General features: G+C 46.2%; 1 protein-coding gene across 1 annotated transcript in view; it reads right to left on the bottom strand.

Annotated features, from left to right (window-relative positions):
- baiap3 (BAI1 associated protein 3) overlaps positions 1-24,193 on the bottom strand; it is a 127,825-nt gene that overhangs the window by 64,857 nt on the left and 38,775 nt on the right. Inside the window, 6 exon segments of the mRNA XM_034190164.1 lie at positions 5,754-5,798; positions 6,012-6,225; positions 18,037-18,103; positions 21,992-22,051; positions 22,173-22,280; positions 22,410-22,493. Of these exon segments, the coding sequence (XP_034046055.1) occupies positions 5,754-5,798; positions 6,012-6,225; positions 18,037-18,103; positions 21,992-22,051; positions 22,173-22,280; positions 22,410-22,493 (578 nt within the window).

Genomic DNA, 24,193 nt, shown 5'->3' with positions numbered 1-24,193 from the left:
AACCGGTCCACTATCGTGAGAATCACGGTGTTGCCCTGGGACGGCGGGAGGCCCGTGACGAAGTCCAGGCCGATGTGAGACCAGGGGCGATGAGGCACTGGCAGGGGATGGAGGAGTCCCGTCGTCCTCCGGTGGTCCGCCTTACCCCTGGCGCAGATGGTACAGGCCTGGACGTAGTCCCGGACGTCGGTTTCCAGGGACGCCCACCAGAAGCGCTGCTGGACTACTGCCACGGTCCTGCGTACTCCGGGATGACAGGACAGCTTGGACCCGTGACAGAAGTTCAAGACGGCAGCTCTTGCCTCTGGTGGGACGTATAGTCTGTTCTTGGGGCCGGTCCCCGGGTCCGGGCTTCTTGTCAGGGCCTCCCGGACGGTCTTCTCCACGTCCCAGGTGAGGGTGGCCACGACAGTGGACTCGGGGATGATGGTCTCGGTGTGGTTCGACAACTCCGCTTTGGCTTCTTCTTCATGCACCCGGGACAATGCATCTGGTTTTTGGTTCTTGGTCCCGGGGCGGTACGTGATCTGGAAGTCAAAGCGCCCGAAGAACAGAGACCAGCGGGCTTGCCTGGGGTTCAGCCGCTTGGCGGTCCGGATGTACTCCAGGTTCCGATGGTCCGTGAAAACCGTGAAGGGCAACGACGCCCCCTCCAGCAGGTGTCTCCACTCTTCAAGAGCCTCCTTCACCGTGAGGAGTTCCCGATTGCCGACGTCATAGTTCCGTTCAGCTGGGGTCAACCTGCGGGAATAAAAGGCACAAGGATGGAGAACCTTATCAGCCTCCACGCTCTGGGACAGCACGGCTCCTATCCCTGAGTCAGAGGCGTCCACTTCAACTACGTACTGGCGATCAGGATCAGGCTGCACCAGAACTGGTGCAGTCGAGAGCCGGCGTTTCAACTCCTGGAACGCGGCTTTGCACCGATCCGACCAGGTGAAGGGGACTTTGGTGGAGGTCAGGGCAGTCAGGGGGCTAACTACCTGACTGTAACCTTTGATGAACCTCCTATAGAAATTTGCAAAGCCGAGGAACTGCTGTAGTTTCCTACGGCTTATCGGTTGGGGCCAATCTCTCACCGCCGCAACCTTGGCCGGATCAGGGGCGACGGAGTTGGAGGAGATTCTGAACCCCAAGAAGGACAAAGAAGTGCGGTGGAACTCGCACTTCTCGCCCTTCACAAACAGCCGGTTCTCCAACAACCGCTGTAGGACCTGACGTACATGCTGGACATGGGTCTCAGGGTCCGGGGAGAAGATGAGTCTATCGTCCAGATATACGAAGACGAACCGATGCAGGAAGTCCCGCAAGACGTCGTTTACCAAAGCTTGGAACATCGCGGGGGCGTTGGTGAGGCCGAACGGCATGACCAGGTACTCAAAGTGACCTAACGGGGTGTAAACGCCGTCTTCCATTCGTCTCCCTCCGGATCCGAACCAGGTGGTACGCGTTTCTAAGATCCAATTTAGTGAAGATTTGGGCTCCATGCAGGGGCGTAACACAGAATCCAACAGGGGCAACGGGTATCGGTTGTGAACCGTGATCTCGTTCAGCCCTCTGTAATCAATGCATGGACGGAGTCCGCCGTCTTTCTTGCCCACAAAAAAGAAACCAGCACCCATCGGGGAGGTGGAGTTTCGGATCAGCCCGGCAGCTAAGGAGTCCCGGATGTAGGTCTCCATTGATTCGCGTTCCGGACGTGAGAGGTTGTACAGCCTGCTGGACGGGTACTCAGCGCCCGGGACCAAATCGATGGCACAATCATACGGTCGGTGCGGGGGAAGAGTGAGCGCCAGATCTTTGCTGAAAACGTCAGCAAGATCATGGTACTCCTTTGGCACCGCCGATAGATTGGGGGGGACTTTGACCTCCTCATTAGCCGTAGTGCCGGGAGGAACCGAGGATCCTAGGCACTCCCCGGTGGCAGGTTTCGCTCCACTGCGTCACAACCCCAGACGGCCAATCAATCCGGGGATTGTGCTTCACCATCCATGGAAAGCCCAAAATCACTCGGGAAGTAGATGGTGTGACATGGAACACTATCTCCTCCCTGTGATTCCCAGACACAACCAAAGTCACTGGTTGAGTCACTGGTTGTGATTAATGGAAGCAGGGTGCCGTCTAGTGCTCGCACCTGCAATGGTGCCGGCAGAGCCACCAGGGGGAGCCCTACTTCCTTTGCCCATCTGCTGTCCAGCAGATTCCCTTCCGACCCTGTGTCTAATACTGCTGGGGCATGAAGGGTTAAATCCCCACTCAGGATTGTTACTGGGATTCGTGCAGATTTGCGGGGTTTTCCCGCGTGCGTATTATGGCCCATCCTTAGCCCAGTTTCTAAGGACGGGCGTTGTAGTTTGACCATTTAGGGCAGTCCCTCTGCATGTGCTCACATGAGCCGCAGATAAAACACTCCCCGCGGGCCAGTCTCCTTTGTCTGATGTTTGTTTTTACTTTGGCCCTGCTCGTGTCCATAGCCTCCTCAGCAGGGGGAGCTGTAGCCACACGGAGCTCTCTGGCAGTGAAGCGTGGGGACGACGTCACTTTGTCGGAACCGGAAGGAGGAGGGATGGCTCGTGGCCGGTCACGCCCCCCGGCCTGCTCCCGACGATGCTCGTTTAAGCGGTTGTCTAAGCGTATAACTAAATCAATAAGCTCGTCAAAATCCCGCGGTTCCTCCTTAGCCAGTAGGTGCTCCTTAAGGACCGGTGACAGTCCATTTACAAAGGCAGCGCGGAGCGCAACGTTATTCCAGCCGGACCTCGCTGCCGCAATGCGGAAGTCGACTGCATACTCGGCTGCGCTACGGCGCCCCTGTCTCATCGACAGCAGCACGTTCGAAGCGGTCTCGCCTCTGTTGGGATGATCAAACACTTGTTTGAACTCCCGTACAAACCCAGTATAAGACGTTAGGAGCCGTGAATTCTGCTCCCAAAGCGCCGTAGCCCATGCGCGTGCCTCTCCTCGAAGCAAATTGATCACATAAGCCACCCGGCTAGCGTCTGATGCGTACATGACAGGGCGCTGTGAAAAGACGAGTGAACACTGCATGAGGAAGTCCGCGCACGTCTCGACACAGCCCCCGTACGGTTCCGGAGGGCTTATGTATGCTTCAGGGGACGGTGGGGGGGTTCGTTGAATGACCAGTGGAACGTCTGATACAGGCCCAGGACCAGCCAGAGGAGCGGCTGCAGCAGCGCCCTGCTCGTGCGCTTCCACCCTGGCGGTGAGAGCCTCCACCCTCCGATTAAGGAGGACATTCTGCTCGGTCACTAAGTCTAACCGAGCCGTGAAGGTGGTTAAGATCTGCTGCAGCTCACTCAACACGCCTCCTGCTGACGCCTGCGCTCCTGGTTCTTCCATTGGCCGTTCAAGCTCGGGTTGACGTCCCTCGGAGTCCATGACGATGGCCGAGAAATCCTGTTGTGAAGGTGTCGTAGCACGGACCCACAACAGGGGGCGCAAATGAACGGACAATGACTAAACCAAAAGGTAACAATTTAATGTTGTGACACTACACAACGAAAAGACACAGAAAATATGCACAGTCAATTAGCACCAGGTAACGTGTGGCAGGCTCGAAGATAGGAGACCCCCCCGACGAGAGAGAAGCCGTACTCCACACGGCTTCCACCACCAACGGTCTGAAGAACACCGGAGCCGCCAAGTCCCGAGTCCCCAGGTGGCCTCTGTTCCCGGCTGTCGACCCTGGTACTGCTGGCAGAGAGCAAAAACAGGATGTGTGAGTGTGAGTCCACACACTCAGTAATACACAGTCCAACACTGAAGGGAGGGAGCACCTCCACCTCCAATCATACACTTAAGCAGCTCCTGTCAGTCACTTATCTGGAGGGAGTGGGAGGCGAAGACGTCGCGGTTCCCACAACACGCCACTCCAACAAAAACTGTCCCACAGGAATAAACGGCTGCAAACAGAGATCAAAACGTGGATTAATCCAAATACTGCAGAGAAGGATTACCTCAGGAATGGTAGTCGATTTCTCGGCGAGGAGGTGGAGTTGCAGTCCGGCTTTTATGGTGGTGATGATGATGAACGAGTGACAGCTGGTGCAGGGGATGAATGACAGCTGTCACTTCTTCTAGGTCTGGCGCCCTCTCGTGCTTGGAGCCCGCACTCCAAGCAGGGCGCCCTCTGGTGGTGGTGGGCCAGCAGTACCTCCTCTTCAGCGGCCCACACAACACTCCTCATATTAATATACTTTTATACTTATATATAATATTATAAAAAAAATATATAAAAAAAAATCAACCTCAAAAAATAGACAAGCCGGGGGAAACAATCGATCCCTGTCTCAATCATCCAACATTCAGCCAATAACGGTTTACTCCATTGGTCATGTGACACCAAGACTAAATGGAAAGAAGATGTGATACATTGCTGAATGTTGGATGATTGAAACAGGGATCAATTGCTTCTCCCTGCTTTTCTATTTTTTGAGCTCATTTTTTTAGCCCTATAACGCCAAGTGTATCATATTTGATACAGTATTTTCTGAGATGTCTGCTTCATCAGTGTGATATTTTCTCCCCAAAAAACCCATCGTATACAATGAGATACTTGTAGTGCACAGACAAACCACCAGATGTCAGTATCTTATGCATCAGAGGGCCTTCAGATGAGACATTCATAATGGCTGCCTGAAACAAGTGATCCACAGAAATTTCCCTAAGAAAATGCAGCATTTTATAGATTTGAAATGTTATGTTTGCTCTGGATTTAAAATGGATGTTTTTATGCTAGAACGCCCAATGTAGCAAATGTGATACAAATAAAAACTCATATATGCAAAAAGGTTTTTGTTTTTTGTTTTTTTTTTTGTTTGTTTGTTTGTTTGTTTGTTTTGGTGGTTTTGTTAAAAGGTCCAGTAAAGACTCTTGTTTCAAAAAATTTGAATTTTCTGACAATTATTTCACAGGGTGGGCTTTATAGGGTTAAGTTGAATTTTTGAGGTTGAAATTTTTTTGAGGTTGAAATTTTTTGATGCTAAATGAATTCAACCTTAGAAATTCAAATTCAAACTCTGATGGCACAGATTTACTTCCATATGTTTGTCTCCAAAGTGAAATACATATCCCATATTCAAAGTTGCCCAAGGCCCATTCAGCTTATACACCTGGAGTTGTGCTTGAAAAACCAGATCAGTATGTGGATCTCATGCCAAAACGTCTGTGGTGGTCCTGAGCAAAATAGTAGCAGCACAACAAAATGGGATTCAATGTGTAATAAATCTGCATTTAAATTCCACTGAAGTAATTATGTAAAAGCAGCATCATAACGTTAATTTTGGAATAAATAAATTAAAAAAATTAAAAGAAAATTCCTGTATTTCTTATAATTATTCTGGCAACCACAGCTGACAGTTTTTTACTAAATAAACAATGGATTTTTGTTTGTTTTTAACAGTGTAAGTTCTTCCATGGTATGGACAAGGTTTCAAACTGTAAGTTTCCTGGATGCATATCTGCAAAAAGTGAGAACTGGGCTTAACTGACATTCACAACTCACCTCAAGTAAAATTTACTCAACAAGTATGAGGATGAAGCTGACCAGAGGTAATAAAACTTTAACTGATAAGTAATAGCTTTTTAATTAAAAGTTAATTATTTAATTTAGCTTGAAAATTAAAACTTGGAGGTGAGAATCTGAAGAGTTACTGCAGCATAACGTTAAACATCCCCACTAAATTGTATAAAAATCACAACTGCAAACTGTCTCAAGCACACAGTGATCTTACCATATGTCGAGATGTAAGAGGTCATTGTGGACGTCGTCGATTTCACTGTGGAAAATGCAGTAAACTTATAAGTTATTGATTTAATTTGCAAACACTGAACAAGCCTTTGGCGCCACACCAACAGCAGAGACGATGATGTCCAGCAACGGTCACATAACTGACAGATTGTGCTGATCGTGTGAAACTGAAGAAACTGCGACTCCACCGCGCCAATCAAAGAACACAAGCATGTTCCCATCATCCAAAAGTTGTACTTACAAGACAAAGTGCTCATCCCAAACTGGATTGAGAGTCTCCGGTTTGACGTCGGTGACCTGGATGCACCTGGCAGGTAACACCTCCTTGGTGCTGCTGCGCTTCTCCAGCTTCTCCTTCCTCTTCCTGAAGCTGAACTTTCTTTCCTTTTTCTCTTCGCTCTCTTTGGCACTCTGGCCCACCAGGATTCCCAGCATGCAGTAGGGGTCACTGTACCCTGGCAGGCAGCAGGGTAGCAAAGAGGAAAGGTTATTGCATGCCTGAAAATGTTTGTCACTTCAACACTGCTGCTGCTGCACCAATACGTAGAAAGTAGTTAGGCTCTTTTGCAATTACAATCAATGTACTGTTTGCAGTGAAGGACTCGCCAGTGCAAACAATATGTGACAAAGGGGCTGCAGGACAGAGAGACAACAACAAAACTTATTTTCAGTCTGGCTACAGTGGAACAGGAAAATTCCAATGATTGCTATATTTTGCATGTATGATAGGCTGCATTAGACATTTTGCACTTCAAAACAATGATTACCATTTTAAGTAGAGTCATTACAGTTATCTCAGATAAAAAATTGTCATTTATAGGTCCGCTACCCTGCAAACACTTTGTATCTGAAAATAAGACAGATGTCCAAACGTTCTACGATGATGCAACTATAAAGTAATTACATGAACAATGATGTACATCTTGATATCATGTCCCTTTTTTAGTAAAGGTTTATGCAGTTAGATTTTGAATCTTTTCTCTGAGGGATCAAAGCTTAAGAGGATGATGAAGCCTATAACTAGTAGGGGTCTGACAGACTGCAAAACCCACAGTTCAGATCAGGATATCTAAGTTGCAGGATGGATCATTTGCAGATAAGCAAAAAAAAAAAAATTCTTTGCTTTCCATATTTGCATATGCCATGATTTGGACTTTTGTATTATGCTTTGTTCTCTTTTAGTTTAGTTTGATTTGTTTGCCTTTTTTGTGATTTCTCTTGTCCGTCTCACTTGGTGCTGGGTGCACACCGGTTTCTAATCTGTAGCTCATCACCAGGGTGTGTATAAGCTTCATTGGTTGCACTAGTTCCTCGCCAGATCATTGTGCTTTATGCAGTGGTGGGCATAGCTAACCAAAAAGTTAGCTTCAACAACCGCTAATCAGCTAACTGAAAAGTTAACTTTTATAACGCTAAACCTATAAACCACAAAAAAATTAAATAAATAAATAATAGCGTAAGCTACAGCTAACCACTAAGCACTATCTTTCAGTATTGTCTCCGGTACACTCTCAGCTACTGACAAGCCGGTTTTGAGTAGTATATATGGGTCAAAAAGCATTGAACACTGTCATCTGCTGGATGGCAGTGTGAATGACACCCGGTTATCTCACACGGTTGTTGCTGAATCACAACTTAACAAACTGAATTTATTTGTAAAAACCAACACACGTTAAACTTGTGTGTTGGTTTTTACATATAATGAATGAACCAATCAGTGATCGGAGGCTGAGTTTACCCATAATGCATTTTGGCATCTGTGAGTGTTAATGTTGAAAACTTCAGAATTAGTGCATTATTTTAAAATTAAAAGATGTGTTATATTTTCACTTTGTACAAATGGCACACTTGACATTAATGTAGTTAAACTATCCGGATGAATTTGGTTTATAAATCAAACCATAGGCCAAACCTGCTTTCCCTTTGAGGACTTCGGCCTCACGGCTGGACCGCTGTATGCTGTGAAGGGAAATTACTTTTTTTTTCTTTGGCCCTTCTGCTGGGGTAGAGTTGAGCTCAGCTCCTCTCAGCTGCCTGACTGCTGTAAAATACGTAGCAGGCAGGAGCCAACATGTATGATTTTAAAGTTTAGAAATGTTTATCACTATTACTACATAAAAAAATGTTAGCGGGCTAAATTAGCAGAAGTAAATTTAGCAGAAGCCAATCGGTCCTCTGACGGTTTTTGAAGTTAGCTGAAAAGCTAATCTGCTGACAAAAAGTTAGCTTCCAGCTCAGTTCCTTGTGTTTTCCTCACCTGCCTGCTTGCTAGAGTTTTTTGACCTACTGTTTTGTCGACCACGCCTTTTGCCTGCTGTTCCGGATTTGTTTGCTGTTCTTGGGCTGCCTTTCTTTGTACCAGACCCTGCATACGCAACCAGTAAATGCCCTTGAAATTCTGAACTGAGAGTTTGAATCCTGAATTTGTGTCCACTCAAACCTGATAGCATATAAGCAATGAATACAAAGAATTTTATGCCTGTATTCCTGAGTGAAAAAAGGTCTTCAACGGTTATCATATTTTAAAATGAAATACTTCATTGTTTTATTAAATTGCAATCTGAACAGTATCCATGAATAACAAAATAGCATTTGTTGAAATCATGAAATGTAAAAAATAAGAAATAAATAGAGCAAAGCTAATCAAAGTTTATAACTTCCAATTCTTGAAGATGAGGATTGTCTGGTGAGAGGGGAACAATAATAATTTTATTCATAATTCTTTAAAGATAAACACAGTCCTCCCCACTGATCCAAATTCATTCAGATCAATGGTCCTACTAAAGCAGATGCTCGGAAACAATTATGGTCTGGCATTCAGCCATCTTGGCTCCACCCGCACTGTAAGCACAGTGCTCGTATCAGTGGATCCAGACTGCAGAGGGAAAAGTCAACTAGCACTTCGTCCTCAACTCCTGAAGTCTTTTAAGGATTCTTTTTGTGTTTGGACTCAGAATGCATTGGGTCTGCAGCAAGCTGTCTCAAGAGGCTGTTTGTAATTTCATGTGAATGTACAGTGGCACTGCCTTCACTCAAAATTACTGAAGTTATCGCTTAATTTTTTTTTTAAATACATCCCAATGACACATCATACTATTATGTAAACTTAGCAATTAATCCATGGTTCACATACATGCCAGACCATGGACAGCAGTCCATAAGAATCACGAATCAACTATGATCTGTTACACCAAGACTCCTTCTTCAGTTGAACGGCTTCCCTGACCACTGGTGTCCACCACGGTGTTTGAGAGTTACTGCCTGAAGGTTTGAGTTAAAGATCTCTCAGACAGTGGGCTCCTCCTGTTTGGACTTACCAGGTCTTTCCAAAGTCCTCCACCACCTTCTGATCCAACTCACCACCAGATGGTGATCAGTTGACAGCTCTGCTCCTCTCATCAACCGAGTGTCCAGAACATGCAGCCTCTTATCAGATAATACAATCACAAAATCAATCATCGACCTTCGGCCTAGGATGCTCTGACACTGTGTACACTTATGAGAAACCTTATGCTCAAAGATGGTGTTCATTATGGACAGTCCATGACTAGCACAGAACTCCAATAGCAAACAACCACTTGGGTTTGGGATCAGGGAGGACATTCCTTCCAGTCACACCTCTCCAGGTGTCTCTGTCATTGCCCACATGTGGGCTGAAGTCCTTCACCAGAACAATGGATCCCCACTGGAGGCCCATGCAGTACTCCAGCCAGGGACTCCAAGAAGGCTGAAGACTCCAAACTGCTGTTCAGCGCATACGCACAAACAACAGTCAGAGTTTTCATGCCCACAACTCAAAGGCACAAGGAGGCGACCTTCTCATCTACTGGGGTAAAATCCAACGCAGCAACACAGTGAAGACACTTTGGACTGTAGCAGCAACTTTGTCTATGAAACATATGACTATATGAACACATATAGCTGTGGGAAAAGTGGATCTGTTTGCATCATGAATTGAAGTTTTACAGTAAGAAAGCAACCGCATCACTACTGTGTCAAAACTATTGGCAGATTGACCAACTTGTCACCTATTACTGTGGAATAACACAATAAATCAATGCCTCTGAACAAACACAGTGCAAAGTCGTCAATGCAGACCTTTCTGAGCTTAAAGTGCATATCGCTAGTAAATGAAATGTCAAATGAGCTGACTATTCTTAATAAATCAAGAATTATGAAAATATTGATGCATTGCTCTTTATTTTTGGTACCATATGTCATAAACATATGCTTATGCTTCACCCTACCCCTTTTCGGACATGTTGGGTACACAGTAGGAACTTTTTGTTGTTGTCTTCACTGATCTATCTTGTAATTGTTGTATCAAATGTTCGAAATAAACAGTTTTCATAAACATGGGGAATTTAGCCTGATTTCACCTGCTGCTGATAAACGCTCAGAAACATGAAGCTGTGAGAAATGTGGACTTTGACATCTTACTGGGCAGTGCCCACACAGAGACAATATTGAACCAAACTAGTGTGTTGCCCGTGGGGATCTATGACCTCTAGATTGAGTAGTTCTTATAAAATAGGTAGCTGACATTTTTCAAGGGTGATAATAAATTGTGCAAGGTTTTTGAGTTGGAATGTGGTTTAGAACCTTAGACCTCAGCAGTTTTGAGAAGAATTCAACCCTATTATTTCCTGTTAATTTACTGTCTTAATGTATTTAAAAATTGTTTATGTACTTATCATATACACATTATTATTATTATTATTATATTTTTACTTCTATTTTGTTATTTGATTTTTAAATGGACCACAATGGAAATGTTTTCACTTTCTTGTGTCATCCATGTATTTTTAATGTATTTACTGTTGTGAAAGTGACGTGACACGGACCCACAACAGGGGGCGGTAATGAACGGACAATGGATAAGCCAAAAGTAACAATTTAATGTTGTGAATCGCACAACAACGTACAGACAATAACAATATGGTGGACTGTCAATCATACACCAGGTGACGTGTGGGCAGGCTCGACGATAGATGACGCCTGGCGAGAGAAGAGCTGGATCCCCACACAGCTTCCACCACCAACGGAGCTGAAGAACACCGGAGCCGCCAAGCCCTGCGCCCCAGGTGGCCGCTGTCTTCAGCAGTCAGACCCGGTACTGCTGGCAGAAAACAGAGACAGCCCTGATGAGTGTGAGTTCGCACACTCAGTACTCCCACAGTCAGTGTTCAGTAAAGGAGGGAGAACCTCCACCTCCAATCACGCACTCGTGCAGCTCCTGTTTAAACCACTTATCTGGTTTGGGGTGTGAGGCGAAGCTGTCGCTGTCACACCAAACGCCAATCCCACAGATAAGGACGAACACCACAGGATAACGGCTGCAAAAGAAGTTCAGGTTATCACTCAATGATTTGAGTCAGCAGAGAAAGTTATCTGAATGGTAGCTGATTTCTCGGCGGGGAGGTGGAGTTGCAGTCCGGCCTTTATGGTGGTGGTGATGAGTAGTGGATGAGTGACAGGTGGTACGGATGATGATGACAGCTGTCACTCCTGGTTGCTCCGACGCCCTCTCGTGCTTGAAGCCCGCACTTCAAGCAGGGCGCCATCTTGTGGTGGTGGGCCAGCAGTACCTCCTCTTCAGCGGCCCACACAACAGGACCCCCCCCTCAACGGGCGCCTTCCACCAAATACTGGAACCCCCGGCCCTTCCGACGGACATCCAGGAGCCGGCGCACGGTCCAAGCCGGTTCCCCGTCGATGATCCTGGCAGGAGGCGGCGCCGGTCCGGGGGTACAGAGGGGTGAAACGTGGTGAGGTTTGATGTGTGACACATGGAAAACCGGGTGGATCCGCAGTGAAGCTGGCAGCTTCAGCTTCACTGCGGCTGGACTGAGAACTTTGAGGATGGGGAAAAGTCCAATGTATCTGTCCTTCAACTTTTGGGATTCCACTTGCAGGGGAATGTCCTTTGTGGAAAGCCAAACCTCCTGCCCAGGCTGATACGCAGGGGTCGGGGCACGCCGGCGGTCTGCATGGTTCTTGGCCCTCATCCGGGCTTTGAGCAGGGCAGAGCGGGCGGTACGCCACACCCGATGGCACCTTCTCAGATGGGCCTGGACCGAGGGCACCCCGACCTCTCCCTCCACTAGCGGGAACAATGGGGGCTGGTACCCCAAACACACTTCAAATGGGGAGAGGCCGGTGGCAGATGAGACTTGGCTGTTATGAGCGTACTCGATCCAGGCCAGATGGTCACTCCAGGCCGTCGGGTGCGTGGAGGTCACGCAACGGAGGGCCTGCTCCAGTTCCTGGTTAGTCCGCTCTGCCTGCCCGTTCGTCTGGGGGTGGTACCCAGACGAGAGACTGACGGTGGCCCCCAGTTCCCTACAGAAACTCCGCCAGACCTGGGAGGAGAACTGAGGACCACGTTCTGAGACAATGTCTGCTGGAATCCCATGCAGACGCACGACGTGGTGGACCAGGAGGTCTGCAGTCTCCTGGGCCATCGGGAGCTTCGGGAGGGCCACGAAGGGGGCCGCCTTGGAGAACCGGTCCACTATCGTTAAGATGGTGGTGTTTCCCTGGGACGGCGGGAGGCCCGTGACAAAGTCCAGGCCGATATGAGACCAGGGGCGACGAGGCACAGGCAGAGGCTGGAGGAGGCCTTGGGCCTTGTGGTGGTCGGCTTTGCCCCTGGACATACTCCCGGACGTCGGCTTCCATAGACGCCCACCAGAAGCGCTGCCGGACCACTGCCATGGTCCTTCGCACCCCTGGGTGACAGGAGAGCTTGGAAACGTGAAAGAAGTCAAAGACCGCAGCCCTGGCCTCTGGTGGGACGTACAGTTTGTTCTTCGGACCGGTCCCCGGGTCCGGGCTCCGTGTCAGGGCCTCCCGGACGGTCTTCTCCACATCCCAGGTAAGGGCGGCCATGACAGTGGACTCGGGGATGATGGTTTCAGGGGGGTCTGACAGCTCGGTCTTGACCTCCTCTTCGTGCACCCGGGACAGGGCATCAGATCATTGATTCTTTGTCCCGGGGCGGTAGGTGATCCGGAAGTCAAAACGCCCGAAGAACAGCGACCAGCGGGCTTGCCTGGGGTTCAGACGCTTCGCGGTCCGGATGTACTCCAGGTTCCAATGGTCCGTGAAAACCGTAAATGGTACCGATGCTCCCTCCAACAGGTGTCTCCACCGCAAGAAGTTCCCGATTGCCGACGTCATAGTTCCGTTCAGCTGGGGTCAACCTGCGGGAAAAGTAGGCACATGGATGGAGAACCTTGTCGGACTCCCCGCTCTGGGATAGCACGGCTCCTATCCCTGAGTCAGAGGCATCCACTTCAACAACAAACTGGCGCTTGGGATCGGGCTGCACCAGAACCGGTGCAGTCGAGAACCGGCGTTTCAACTCCCTAAACGCGGCTTCGCACCGATCCGACCAGGTGAAGGGGACTTTTGTGGAGGTCAGGGCTGTCAGGGGGCTAACTACCTGACTGTAGCCCTTGATGAACCTCCGGCAGAGATTTGCAAAACCAAGGAACTGTTGTAGTTTCCTACGGTTCGTTGGTTGGGGCCAATCTCTCACCGCCGCAACCTTGGCCGGATCAGGGGCGACGGAGTTGGAGGAGATGATGAACCCCAAGAAGGACAAAGAAGTGCGGTGGAACTGCCGGTTCTCCAACAACCGCTGTAGGACCTGACGTACATGCTTGACATGGGTCTCAGGATCCAGAGAAAAGATGAGTATATCGTCTAGATATACGAAGACAAACCGATGCAGGAAGTCCCGCAAGACGTCATTAACCAATGCTTGAAATGTCGCGGGCGCATTGGTGAGGCCAAACGGCATGACCAGGTACTCAAAGTGACCTAAGGGGGTGTTAAATGCCGTCTTCCACTCGTCTCCCTCCCGGATCCAAACCAGGTGATAAGCATTCCTAAGATCCAATTTCGTGAAAATTTGGGCTCCATGCAGGGGCGTGAACACTGAATCCAACAGAGGTAACGGGTATCGGTTGCGAACCGTGATCTCGTTCAGCCCTCTGTAATCAATGCATGGACGGAGTCCGCCGTCCTTCTTGCCCACAAAAAAGAAACCAGCACTCATCGGGGAGGTGGAGTTCCGGATCAACCCGGCAGCTAACGAGTCCCGGATGTAGGTCACCATTGATTGGCGTTGTACAGCCTGCTGGACGGGTACTCAGCGCCCGGTATCAAATCAATGGCACAATCGTACGGACGGTGCGGGGGCAGCGTGAGTGCCAGATCCTTGCTGAAGACGTCAGCAAGGTCGTGGTACTCAGCCGGCACCGCCGCCAGATTGGGGGAGACTAAAACCTCCTCCTTAGCTGTCACACCGGGTGGAACCGAGGATCCTAAACACTCCCGGTGGCAGGTTTCGCTCCACTGAACCACAACCCCAGATGGCCAATCAATCCGGGGATTGTGTTTTAACACCCATGGAAAACCCAAAATCACTCGGGAGGTAGAAGGTGTTACATAAAACACAATCTCCTCCCTGTGATTCCCAGACACCACCAAAGTCACTGGCTGAGTCTGGTGTGTGATTAGTGGAAGAAGGGTGCCATCTAGTGACCGCACAGACAATGGTGACGGTAAGGCCACTAGAGGGAGCCCAACCTCCTTTGCCCATCTGCTATCCAGCAGATTCCCCTCCGACCCCGTGTCCACCAGTGCTGGGGCATGAAGGGTTAGATCCCCACTCAGGATCGTGACTGGGATTCGTGCAGATCGTCGGGGTTTCCCCATGTGGGTGTTGTGACCCACCCTTAGCCCAGTCTCTAAGGACGAGTGCTGCTGTTTTGACCGTTTGGGGCATTCTCTCTGTGTGTGCTCAGTAGAGCTGCAGAGAAAACACTCTCCATGGATCAGCCTCCTTTGTCTCTGATCTGATCGTTTTTTGGCCCTGCTCATTTCCATAGCAACGTCAGCAGGGGGAGCTGTTGTCACGTGGAGAGCCCTGGCAGTGGAGCGTGGGGAAGTCGGCTCCCTTTCAGACCCGGGAGGAAGAGGGACGGCGTGTACTTGACCACGCCTCTTGTCTCGCTGCCGTCGGTGTTCCGTTAATCGGTTGTCTAACCGTATAACTAGGTCGATAAGCCCATCTAAATCCCGCGGCTCGTCCTTCGCCACCAGGTGCTCCTTAAGGACCAGAGACAGTCTGTTTACAAAGGCGGCGCGGAGCGCAACAGCATTCCAGCCGGCTCGTGCTGCCGCGATGCGGAAGTCGACTGCATACTTCGCTGCGCTCCGACGCCCCTGCCGTATCGACAGCAGCACACTTGAAGCGGTCTCGCCTCTATGAGGGTGGTCGAACACCTGTCGGAACTCCCTCACAAACTCAGTATAAACCGTTAGGAGCCGTGAATTCTGCTCCCAAAGCGCCATAGCCCAGGCGCGTGCCTCTCCTCGAAGCAAATTGATCACATAAGCCACCCGGCTGGCGTCTGACGCGTAAATGATGGGACACTGTGAAAAGACGAGCGAGCACTGCATCAAGAAGTCCGCGCACGTCTCCACACAGCCTCCGTACGGCTCCGGAGGGCTTATGTATGCTTCAGGGGAAGGTGGGGGGGTTCGTTGAACGACCAGCGGAATGTCTGTTTCTGGCACACGGTCAGCAGGAGGAGGTGCTGCAGCAGCGCCCTGAGCACGCGCTTCCACCTGGGCGGTGGGAGCCTCCATCCTACGATTGAGAACACTGCTCTGCTCGGTAACTAAGTCCAACCGAGCGGTAAAGGCGGTTAAGATGTGTTGCAGCTCACCCAACACGCCTCCTGCTGGTGCCTGTGCACCTCGCTCTTCCATTGGCTGTTCAAGCAATGGTTGACGCCCCTCGGGATCCATGACGCTGACCGAGAAATCCTGTTGTGAAAGTGACGTGACACGGACCCACAACAGGGGGCGGTAATGAACGGACAATGGATAAGCCAAAAGTTACAATTTAATGTTGTGAATCGCACAACAACGTACAGACAATAACAATATGGTGGACTGTCAATCATACACCAGGTGACGTGTGGGCAGGCTCGACGATAGAAGACGCCTGGCGAGAGAAGAGCTGGATCCCCACACAGCTTCCACCACCAACGGAGCTGAAGAACACCGGAGCTGCCAAGCCCTGCGCCCCAGGTGGCCGCTGTCTTCAGCAGTCAGACCCGGTACTGCTGGCAGAAAACAGAGACAGTCCTGATGAGTGTGAGTTCGCACACTCAGTACTCCCACAGTCAGTGCTCAGTAAAGGAGGGAGAACCTCCACCTCCAATCACACACTCGTGCAGCTCCTGTTTAAACCACTTATCTGGTTTGGGGTGTGAGGCAAAGCCGTCGCTGTCACACCAAACGCCAATCCCACAGATAAGGACGAACACCACAGGATAACGGCTGCAAAAGAAGTTCAGGTTATCACTCAATGATTTGAGTCAGCAGAGAAAGTTACCTGAATGGTAGCTGATTTCTCGGCGGGGGAGGTGGAGTTGCAGTCCGGCCTTTATGGTGGTGGTGATGAGTAGTGGATGAGTGACAGCTGGTACGGATGATGAGTGACAGCTGTCACTCCTGGTTGCTCCGACGCCCTCTCGTGCTTGAAGCCCGCACTTCAAGCAGGGCGCCATCTTGTGGTGGTGGGCCAGCAGTACCTCCTCTTCAGCGGCCCACACAACATTTACAATTCTATTATGAACTTACATTAGTAAGTCCCTTCAGCTGCTCTCTTGTTTGCACTCGGGGTCACCACAGCAAATCCAAGGTGGATCTGCATGTTGAATTGGCACAAGTTTTACGCCGGATGCCCTTCCTGACGCAACTCCACATTACATGGAGAAATGTGGCAGAGGTGGGACTTGAACCGGGAACCTTCTGCACTGAAACCAAGTGCATTAACCACTTGGCCACCACAAACTTACTAAATAAAATAAAACACTCACACATGCTTTTAATATATAGACAATTTAAGGCCCCCTGCTGGAATGGTGTGTGCGAGTCCAAAATGTAATTATCACATTTTTCATTGTTGTTAGCAAATATCTGTAGTTTCTCCAAAAATATTAGTCCTATCAACTTTCTGTTTTGGTGGCATTCATCACTGGCACAAAACAGATAAGCATAACAAATGACAAATGTCAGCTTTCCCCAGTTTGTCCATGATCAAAGTAATGCACATGCATGCAAGCATGCACAGCTTTTTGTCTTTTCTGCATTCTGCTGCAAGCAGGTGCTTTTAATTTTACACACCCACAAACAGAGACAGTGATGGAAGACATCAAAAGCATTACAGTTTTCATTCATGGTAACGGTAACATGACATTTAACCATCGTAACAGCAACATGACACTGAACTGATTAAACCAATTGAACTACAAAAACACAATAAATCAGTAACACTAATAATACTGTTAAACTAACATGAACCACAAGAACAACATTTAAAACCCCAAAAACATTTAAAACCCCAAAAACCAAACTGTCATGGTGCATTGCACCACGTCCATTGTTCACTGTTGTTAGATAATATCACAAATTTTTCCAAAAATATTAGTTCTGTCAACAATCCGTTTACGCAGTGTTAATTTTTGACGCAAAGTACATAAACATACCAAACGGTAAATGTCAGCTCTTCCCAGTTTCTCCATGATCAAAGCCAAACAATGGTGAACAAGTGTGTTTTGGGAGGATGCAGCAGCAACACTCGTGATGTTTATTAGGTGAACAGTTTTCCCAACGATAAGATTCTGAGGAGGGAAGTGGAAGCTTTTTTTAAATGGTGCTCAGACAGACTGCCAAAATGAAGCAAAGCTCAGTGTGAAGATGATCTTTAAAAAACAGATCTAACCATGGATTCTATGTTTTCCATTTGTGTGGACTTAATAAAGCCTGTTGCCTCTCCCAAAAGTGTACAACCGGCAGTGTTTGTGGTTTGTACCGCCGCGTCACATCACACCATAAGCTAAACTGCAATGTGCAGGACACCGGCGAGTCTCGCCAAGGATGCCAAATCTGATTTCAGAGAGTTGGAAAGAAATAAAGACCGTGGAAATGTTGGAAGAAATGATTTATAATCTAATATATATTTTTAAAAAAACGGCGTTAACTGGAGTGAGATAGGACCTTTAAACAAACATGTTACATGAAGTGCTGCACACATTATTGCTGGATATGAAGCGAATAAATGAAAGGTGTCTGGGTTAGGGTTAGGGTTCTGATGTCATTTATCAATGATTTTGTTAGTGAATAGTACATATAAAATGAATTACTTTTCCATTTGAAAAAGCTATTTTATATTCTCTTACCATTTGCATCCTTGGCCATCAGATTCTTTGCTTTCATAACAGAAACTCGTAAGAAAAAACTGGCTGTCTGTGAAGAAGAAGAAGATACTTCAGTGAAAGGTCTAAAATGCAATAAAATCAATGTGATCGACTGATATACTGTACATCAGAGGTGGGACAAAGTTACTCTCAAGTCATCAATCAGCAAGTCCCAAGTCAAGTCTCATGTCTTAATGACCACCAACTGTTTTCAAGCTGACTTGAGACTTGACTTAGGACTTGCAGATTGATGACTTGAGAATGACTTGACAGTGACTTCGTCCCACCTCTGGTGTGTGTGTATACTCAACAAAAATATAAACGCAACACTTTTGGTTTTGCTCCCATTTTGTATGAGATGAACTCAAAGATCTAAAACTTTTTCCACATACACAATATCACCATTTCCCTCAAATATTGTTCACAAACCAGGCTGAATCTGTGATAGTGAGCACTTCTCCTTTGCTGAGATAATCCATCCCACCTCACAGGTGTGCCATACCAAGATGCTGATTAGACACCATGATTAGTGCACAGGTGTGCCTTAGACTGCCCACAATAAAAGGCCACTCTGAAAGGTGCAGTTTTGTTTTATTGGGGGGGATACCAGTCAGTATCTGGTGTGACCACCATTTGCCTCATGCAGTGCAACACATCTCCTTCGCATCATCCGTGAAGAGAACACCTCTCCAACGTGCCAAACGCCAGCGAATGTGAGCATTTGCCCACTCAGGTCGGTTACAACGACGAACTCGAGTCAGGTCGAGACCCCGATGAGGACGACGAGCATGCAGCTGAGCTTCCCTGAGATGGTTTCTGACAGTTTGTGCAGAAATTCTTTGGTTATGCAAACCGATTGTTCCAGCAGCTGTCCAAGTGGCTGGTCTCAGACGATCTTGGAGGTGAACATGCTGGATGTGGAGGTCCTGGGCTGGTGTGGTTACACGTGGTCTGCGGTTGTGAGGCTGGTTGGATGTACTGCCAAATTCTCTGAAACGCCTTTGGAGACGGCTTATGGTAGAGACATGAACATTCAATACACGAGCAACAGCTCTGGTTGACATTCCTGCTGTCAGCATGCCAATTGCACGCTCTCTCAAATCTTGTGACATCTGTGGCATTGTGCTGTGTGATAAAACTGCACCTTTCAGAGTGGCCTTTTATTGTGGGCAGTCTAAGGCACACCTGTGCACTAATCATGGTGTCTAATCAGCATCTTGGTATGGCACACCTGTGAGGTGGGATGGATTATCTCAGCAAAGGAGAAGTGCTCACTATCACAGATTTAGACTGGTTTGTGAACAGTATTTGAGGGAAATGGTGATATTGTGTATGTGGAAAAAGTTTTAGATCTTTGAGTTCATCTCATACAAAATGGGAGCAAAACCAAAAGTGTTGCGTTTATATTTTTGTTGAGTGTATATAAATTAATGATAAGGGGTATGAATTAATATGATCTAAAACAAAAGGCAAGTGATCATCAGCATAGAATGAAACCTTATGTCCAGTGCAATTTCAAATTCTAGTATTACTTAGTCTGGTGGTGTCCAAACTATTCCAGAAAGGGCCGAGATGGTGCAGGTTTTCTTTGCAGCCACTGACTTCAGCAGGTGATTTCACTGATGAACTCAGCTTGGGACTCCGACGAGGGCGGTCGCATCTCCTCCACTCTCCCTTATCTCTGCTTTAACCTTCAAGTCCCTACTTCAACAGACTGTGAATTCCTCAAATTATATTGGATACTGGATCTATTGGATTACTATTGGATTTACCATGGAATTGATCACCTGGTCTCTGAATGCTATTGACACCATTTTTTCAACAAAAAGGGCAGGACTGGGGGATCCTACCTGCCCAGATGGAACGCATCCTGCGGGCTATGTTCTCGACTCCTGGAGCTCTTGGTGTGTGGCATGCTTGGCGCCTTTCTCTGTTGAGGACATCAAGGATTTATTCATTTTTGGTCTCATTGTAGCAGGGCTGGTACTTTTTGGCTTATGTGCTACCCTGATCTACCTGAAAATTGGCAAGATGGTGGCATCAAGAACCACGGCCCCTCGCTTGTCCGTCATGATTAACGAGGTTGGCAAGGCAGTGCATTCTTAGACTGTGATGACTCTTGAACTCAGATGCAAATTGGATAACATCTTGGAGCAGATGCATGCCTTGCAATTGAAGTTGAGGTGAATATTCTTAATTCATAATTGGGAATATTCTTAATTCATAATTGGGATTTGGTTGTTCAAGTGGAACTGTTAAAAAAGTGTTTTTCACTGCTCAACCACAACACTCCAGGCTTATTGAATCTGAAGGACAAATTGCCCACTGTTTACCTCCAGAGGAATGTATTCAGGCCTTGGTAGATTATTCGGCTCCATTCTTATCTCAACCCACAAAGACAATAAGATGACAGACTTACACATGGACAAAAGACTGAAGCATGCTCCTTTTTTCCCTTCACCTCCCTTCCTGCTCCCCCCATCACAGACCCCATCCCGGCCACCGCTCATGCCACCCCTTCCCCTGCGGGGGCTGCGCGGTTTTTAGCTGCGGCAGGTCCTCGTTCCCCCCCAAGCTGGCGGCGGTGCGACTCCAGTTGCAGCGGCTACCACACACTCAAATCGCCTCAATTTGGAAAACGGACTGTTTCAAGTTTAGAGCACATAAACAATGTCAAATATATATGTGTTGTCTTAATTCTGATGTGTGCCATTATTACGGTAAACAAGTAATAATTGTGGATTAATTGCTGTTTGTCTGTGGAATGTGAATGTGGAAATCTCGCTGTTGTAATGACAATGATAATAAAGCTATCCATCCATCCATCCGTCCTACCTGTTCAAAGGGATGTTAATCAGTGAAATCACCTGCTGAAGTCAGTGGCTGCAAGGAAAACCTGCACCCACCCTCTCGGCCATTTCTGGAATAGTTTGGACACCATTGGCGTAGTCCATACAATGAGACGATTATCAAAATATCACCAAAATGCAAGACTGGCGAGTTAGGAATTGGTTTACATTTTTGAAGGTAGACCTTGCTTTAGATTAGGATTCAGTATCCTCCATACATTAAAATTATATAACAGAGTTCAATTGGTCAACAATTACTCAGGGAAAGTGTAAAACGTATATTGTAGAAACGTGGAGAGAATATTATTAATTTACTAGTAACCTCACACCATTTAAAAAAAATCACTGTTAAAAGCCTCAGTGTGTCACCGAGGACAAAATCATTGATTGTCACAACATTTGCACATTGTGTGACGCACGCAAAATGACGCACTTTTAAAAGACATTTGAAAGACGTTAATCGATGAAAGCAAACAACAAGCAATCATTTCAAAGCAGCTTTGGCTTTACAAGTCTTACATCTCAAAAGTGTCTCCAAGGACACCAGTGCAGTCAAGCATTTGCTCTCTGGGCCATGCTTTCACTTTATTACTATTGAACGGTTCACACAATGACTGAGTAATGTCTCAAAATGCACAAAAACGCCACCTGTGGCTGCACAACCGAGGTCTTGGAAATGCTTCTATAATTGTAACAGTAAAAAAGAAAAAAAAAAAAAGCCCTCAAGTTTCAAAACTGTGTTGCAGCATTTTTGAAAAATAACATCTTAACATTTATGCTTTCATAGCTGAAAAACTGGCAAGCAACCTTGTTGCATCTGCAGCGTAATTTGCTTTTCAGTGATTATACAAGTAAAATTAAACCTACTTTTTGAAATTATACGAGTGTGTATTAAACAGGCATAGAGTGTTTTATAGACATGAATGTAATTACAGTTAAATTATTGATATTGAGACTGTTGGTTAGCACAGAATGCAAAAATGTGTTGTTTTTTTTCTTTTTCTAAAGTAAGCGTCCACTCTCACGGTTATGCTGGTGAAAGAACACTTAGATTATATTACATTGCATTGAAGCACAAAGCATCCCACCTTGGATTCTTGGACTTTTTGAAGAATTATTTCATGCTCTTCTTCTCCCATATCAAACACCTAGAAGAAAAGGCCAGACAACAACAACCACAAAAAAAGAAAGAAAAAGAAAGAAAAGTGTATTCACAGCCTGCAAACCCACTATTTTAGAAGATAGTCAGCTATCTAGACAGACATATACCTTGCGAAGATATGCAAACAGCTCTTCGTCATTTTTGACATGTTCTGCTGAATGTACTCCCACCCTGTTGACCACAGTGTATATCGCTTCTTCATAGAGCAGGTCCAGCTACACGGAAACACAGTTTACTTCATTCAGACAAAAACAAACATTCTCTTAAAAAATACAAATATAACATTCAAAACATGAGTGCATTGTGTTCATTTGACTTTAAAAATGAGCACCGCACTAACACACCTCAGTGCGACTGATTCTGTCGGGGATAAAGGCCTGGTCCACATGCTCCTGGGGTGGCGGCACTGTGCAGGCCCCTCTGTGGCACTGTGTGGAGACAGACTGCTGAATGAAAACTTATTTTCTACACATTGACCACATCAGCAGTTTTCTTTTTCCACAGCACACCATTAAAATCACACCAGCATGAAAATAATTTCTTGCATTTTTCAAGCATTTTCCTGTAAGCAAAAGTTAGGTTTTTTATTCTATGCATACAAAATGCTTATTTCTCTTGACATATGTTCACAAATTTATTAAAATCCACATAGTGAGCACTTCACCTTTGCAAAGACCATCCATCCACTCAAATATTTTACATTGTGACCCGATCAAGTCGCGCCTGTTCAGTAATCATGCTGTTTAATCAGCATCTTGATACGCTGCACTTTCCAGGTGGAACTCAGGCAAAACTGAAGTGCTAACTATCACGGATTAAAAAGAAAAAATGTGAACAACAATCTAGCAGAAAAATGCCTTTTTGGGGCATAGAATGAGTCTTGAATGTTTTGCTTCAACTTGTTAAATGTAGGCGCAAAAACAAAAATGGTTCATATGTATGTTTGATAAGTATAAATGCATATTACAAAATGTAAAATATATGAGCATCGACTACCTTTAAAGAAAGACTAAAAGAAAACTAAAATTTTTTTCAGGTGGTCTGCTGCAATTTTTAAGTACCACATTTTCCAGAGTACAAGTCACAGTTTTTTTTTTTAACAAGTTTGGGAGGTCCTGTGAATTATACTCTGGACTTGGCACTTATTTTCTGAAAAGTCACTTTTTCGTTATTGATGATAATAATAATAATTAGAATAACTACTTTTTATAGGGCTTTCCCCGGAATCAGAGTATTCAACAAAATAAACTCCAATAATAAAAAGTACACAACAGTGACAGTGAAAATCCCAAATTAAAAAGATGATAATTCCGGAAAAAAAAAGGTGCAATTTACACTCCGGTGTGACTTATATATGCTTTTTCCTCTCTTCAAAAGGGCTTTTTTTTCTTTTCTTCTTCATCTTTTTTTTTTTTTTTTTACAGGTGTGACTTACACTCCAGAAACTACAGAAAATTGGATTGTATTTACAATGTTTTCAATGTTTCAAGTAGTTGGGGAGGTTTTGCTACTTATACTCCAGTGTGACTTACACACAGGAAAATCCCACATTTGTTATTAATAAGAATTAGTATTATAAAGACTACTTACTACTTTTCCTGGAATCAAATCAATAAATAAAAGAAACTAATAATAAAAGATAATACAGAAATTTATACTCCAGTGAAACCTATACTCCATTGCAACTTATGCAGTAGTGTTCAGAATAATAGTAGTGCTATGTGACTAAAAAGATTAATCCAGGTTTTGAGTATATTTCTTATTGTTACATGGGAAACAAGGTACCAGTAGATTCAGTAGATTCTCACAAATCCAACAAGACCAAGCATTCATGATATGCACACTCTTAAGGCTATGAAATTGGGCTATTAGTAAAAAAAAAGTAGAAAAGGGGGGTGTTCACAATAATAATAGCATCTGCTGTTGACGCTACAAACTCAAAACTATTATGTTCAAACTGCTTTTTTAGCAATCCTGTGAATCACTAAACTAGTATTTAGTTGTATAACCACAGTTTTTCATGATTTCTTCACATCTGTGAGGCATTAATTTTGTTGGTTTGGAACCAAGATTTTTCTCATTTACTAGTGTGCTTGGGGTCACTGTCTTGTTGAAACACCCATTTCAA

Source organism: Thalassophryne amazonica, chromosome 16 (genome assembly GCF_902500255.1).
Source record: "Thalassophryne amazonica chromosome 16, fThaAma1.1, whole genome shotgun sequence".
Classification (NCBI taxonomy): Eukaryota; Metazoa; Chordata; class Actinopteri; order Batrachoidiformes; family Batrachoididae; genus Thalassophryne; species Thalassophryne amazonica.
This window is presented reverse-complemented; position numbering and strand designations above follow the sequence as displayed.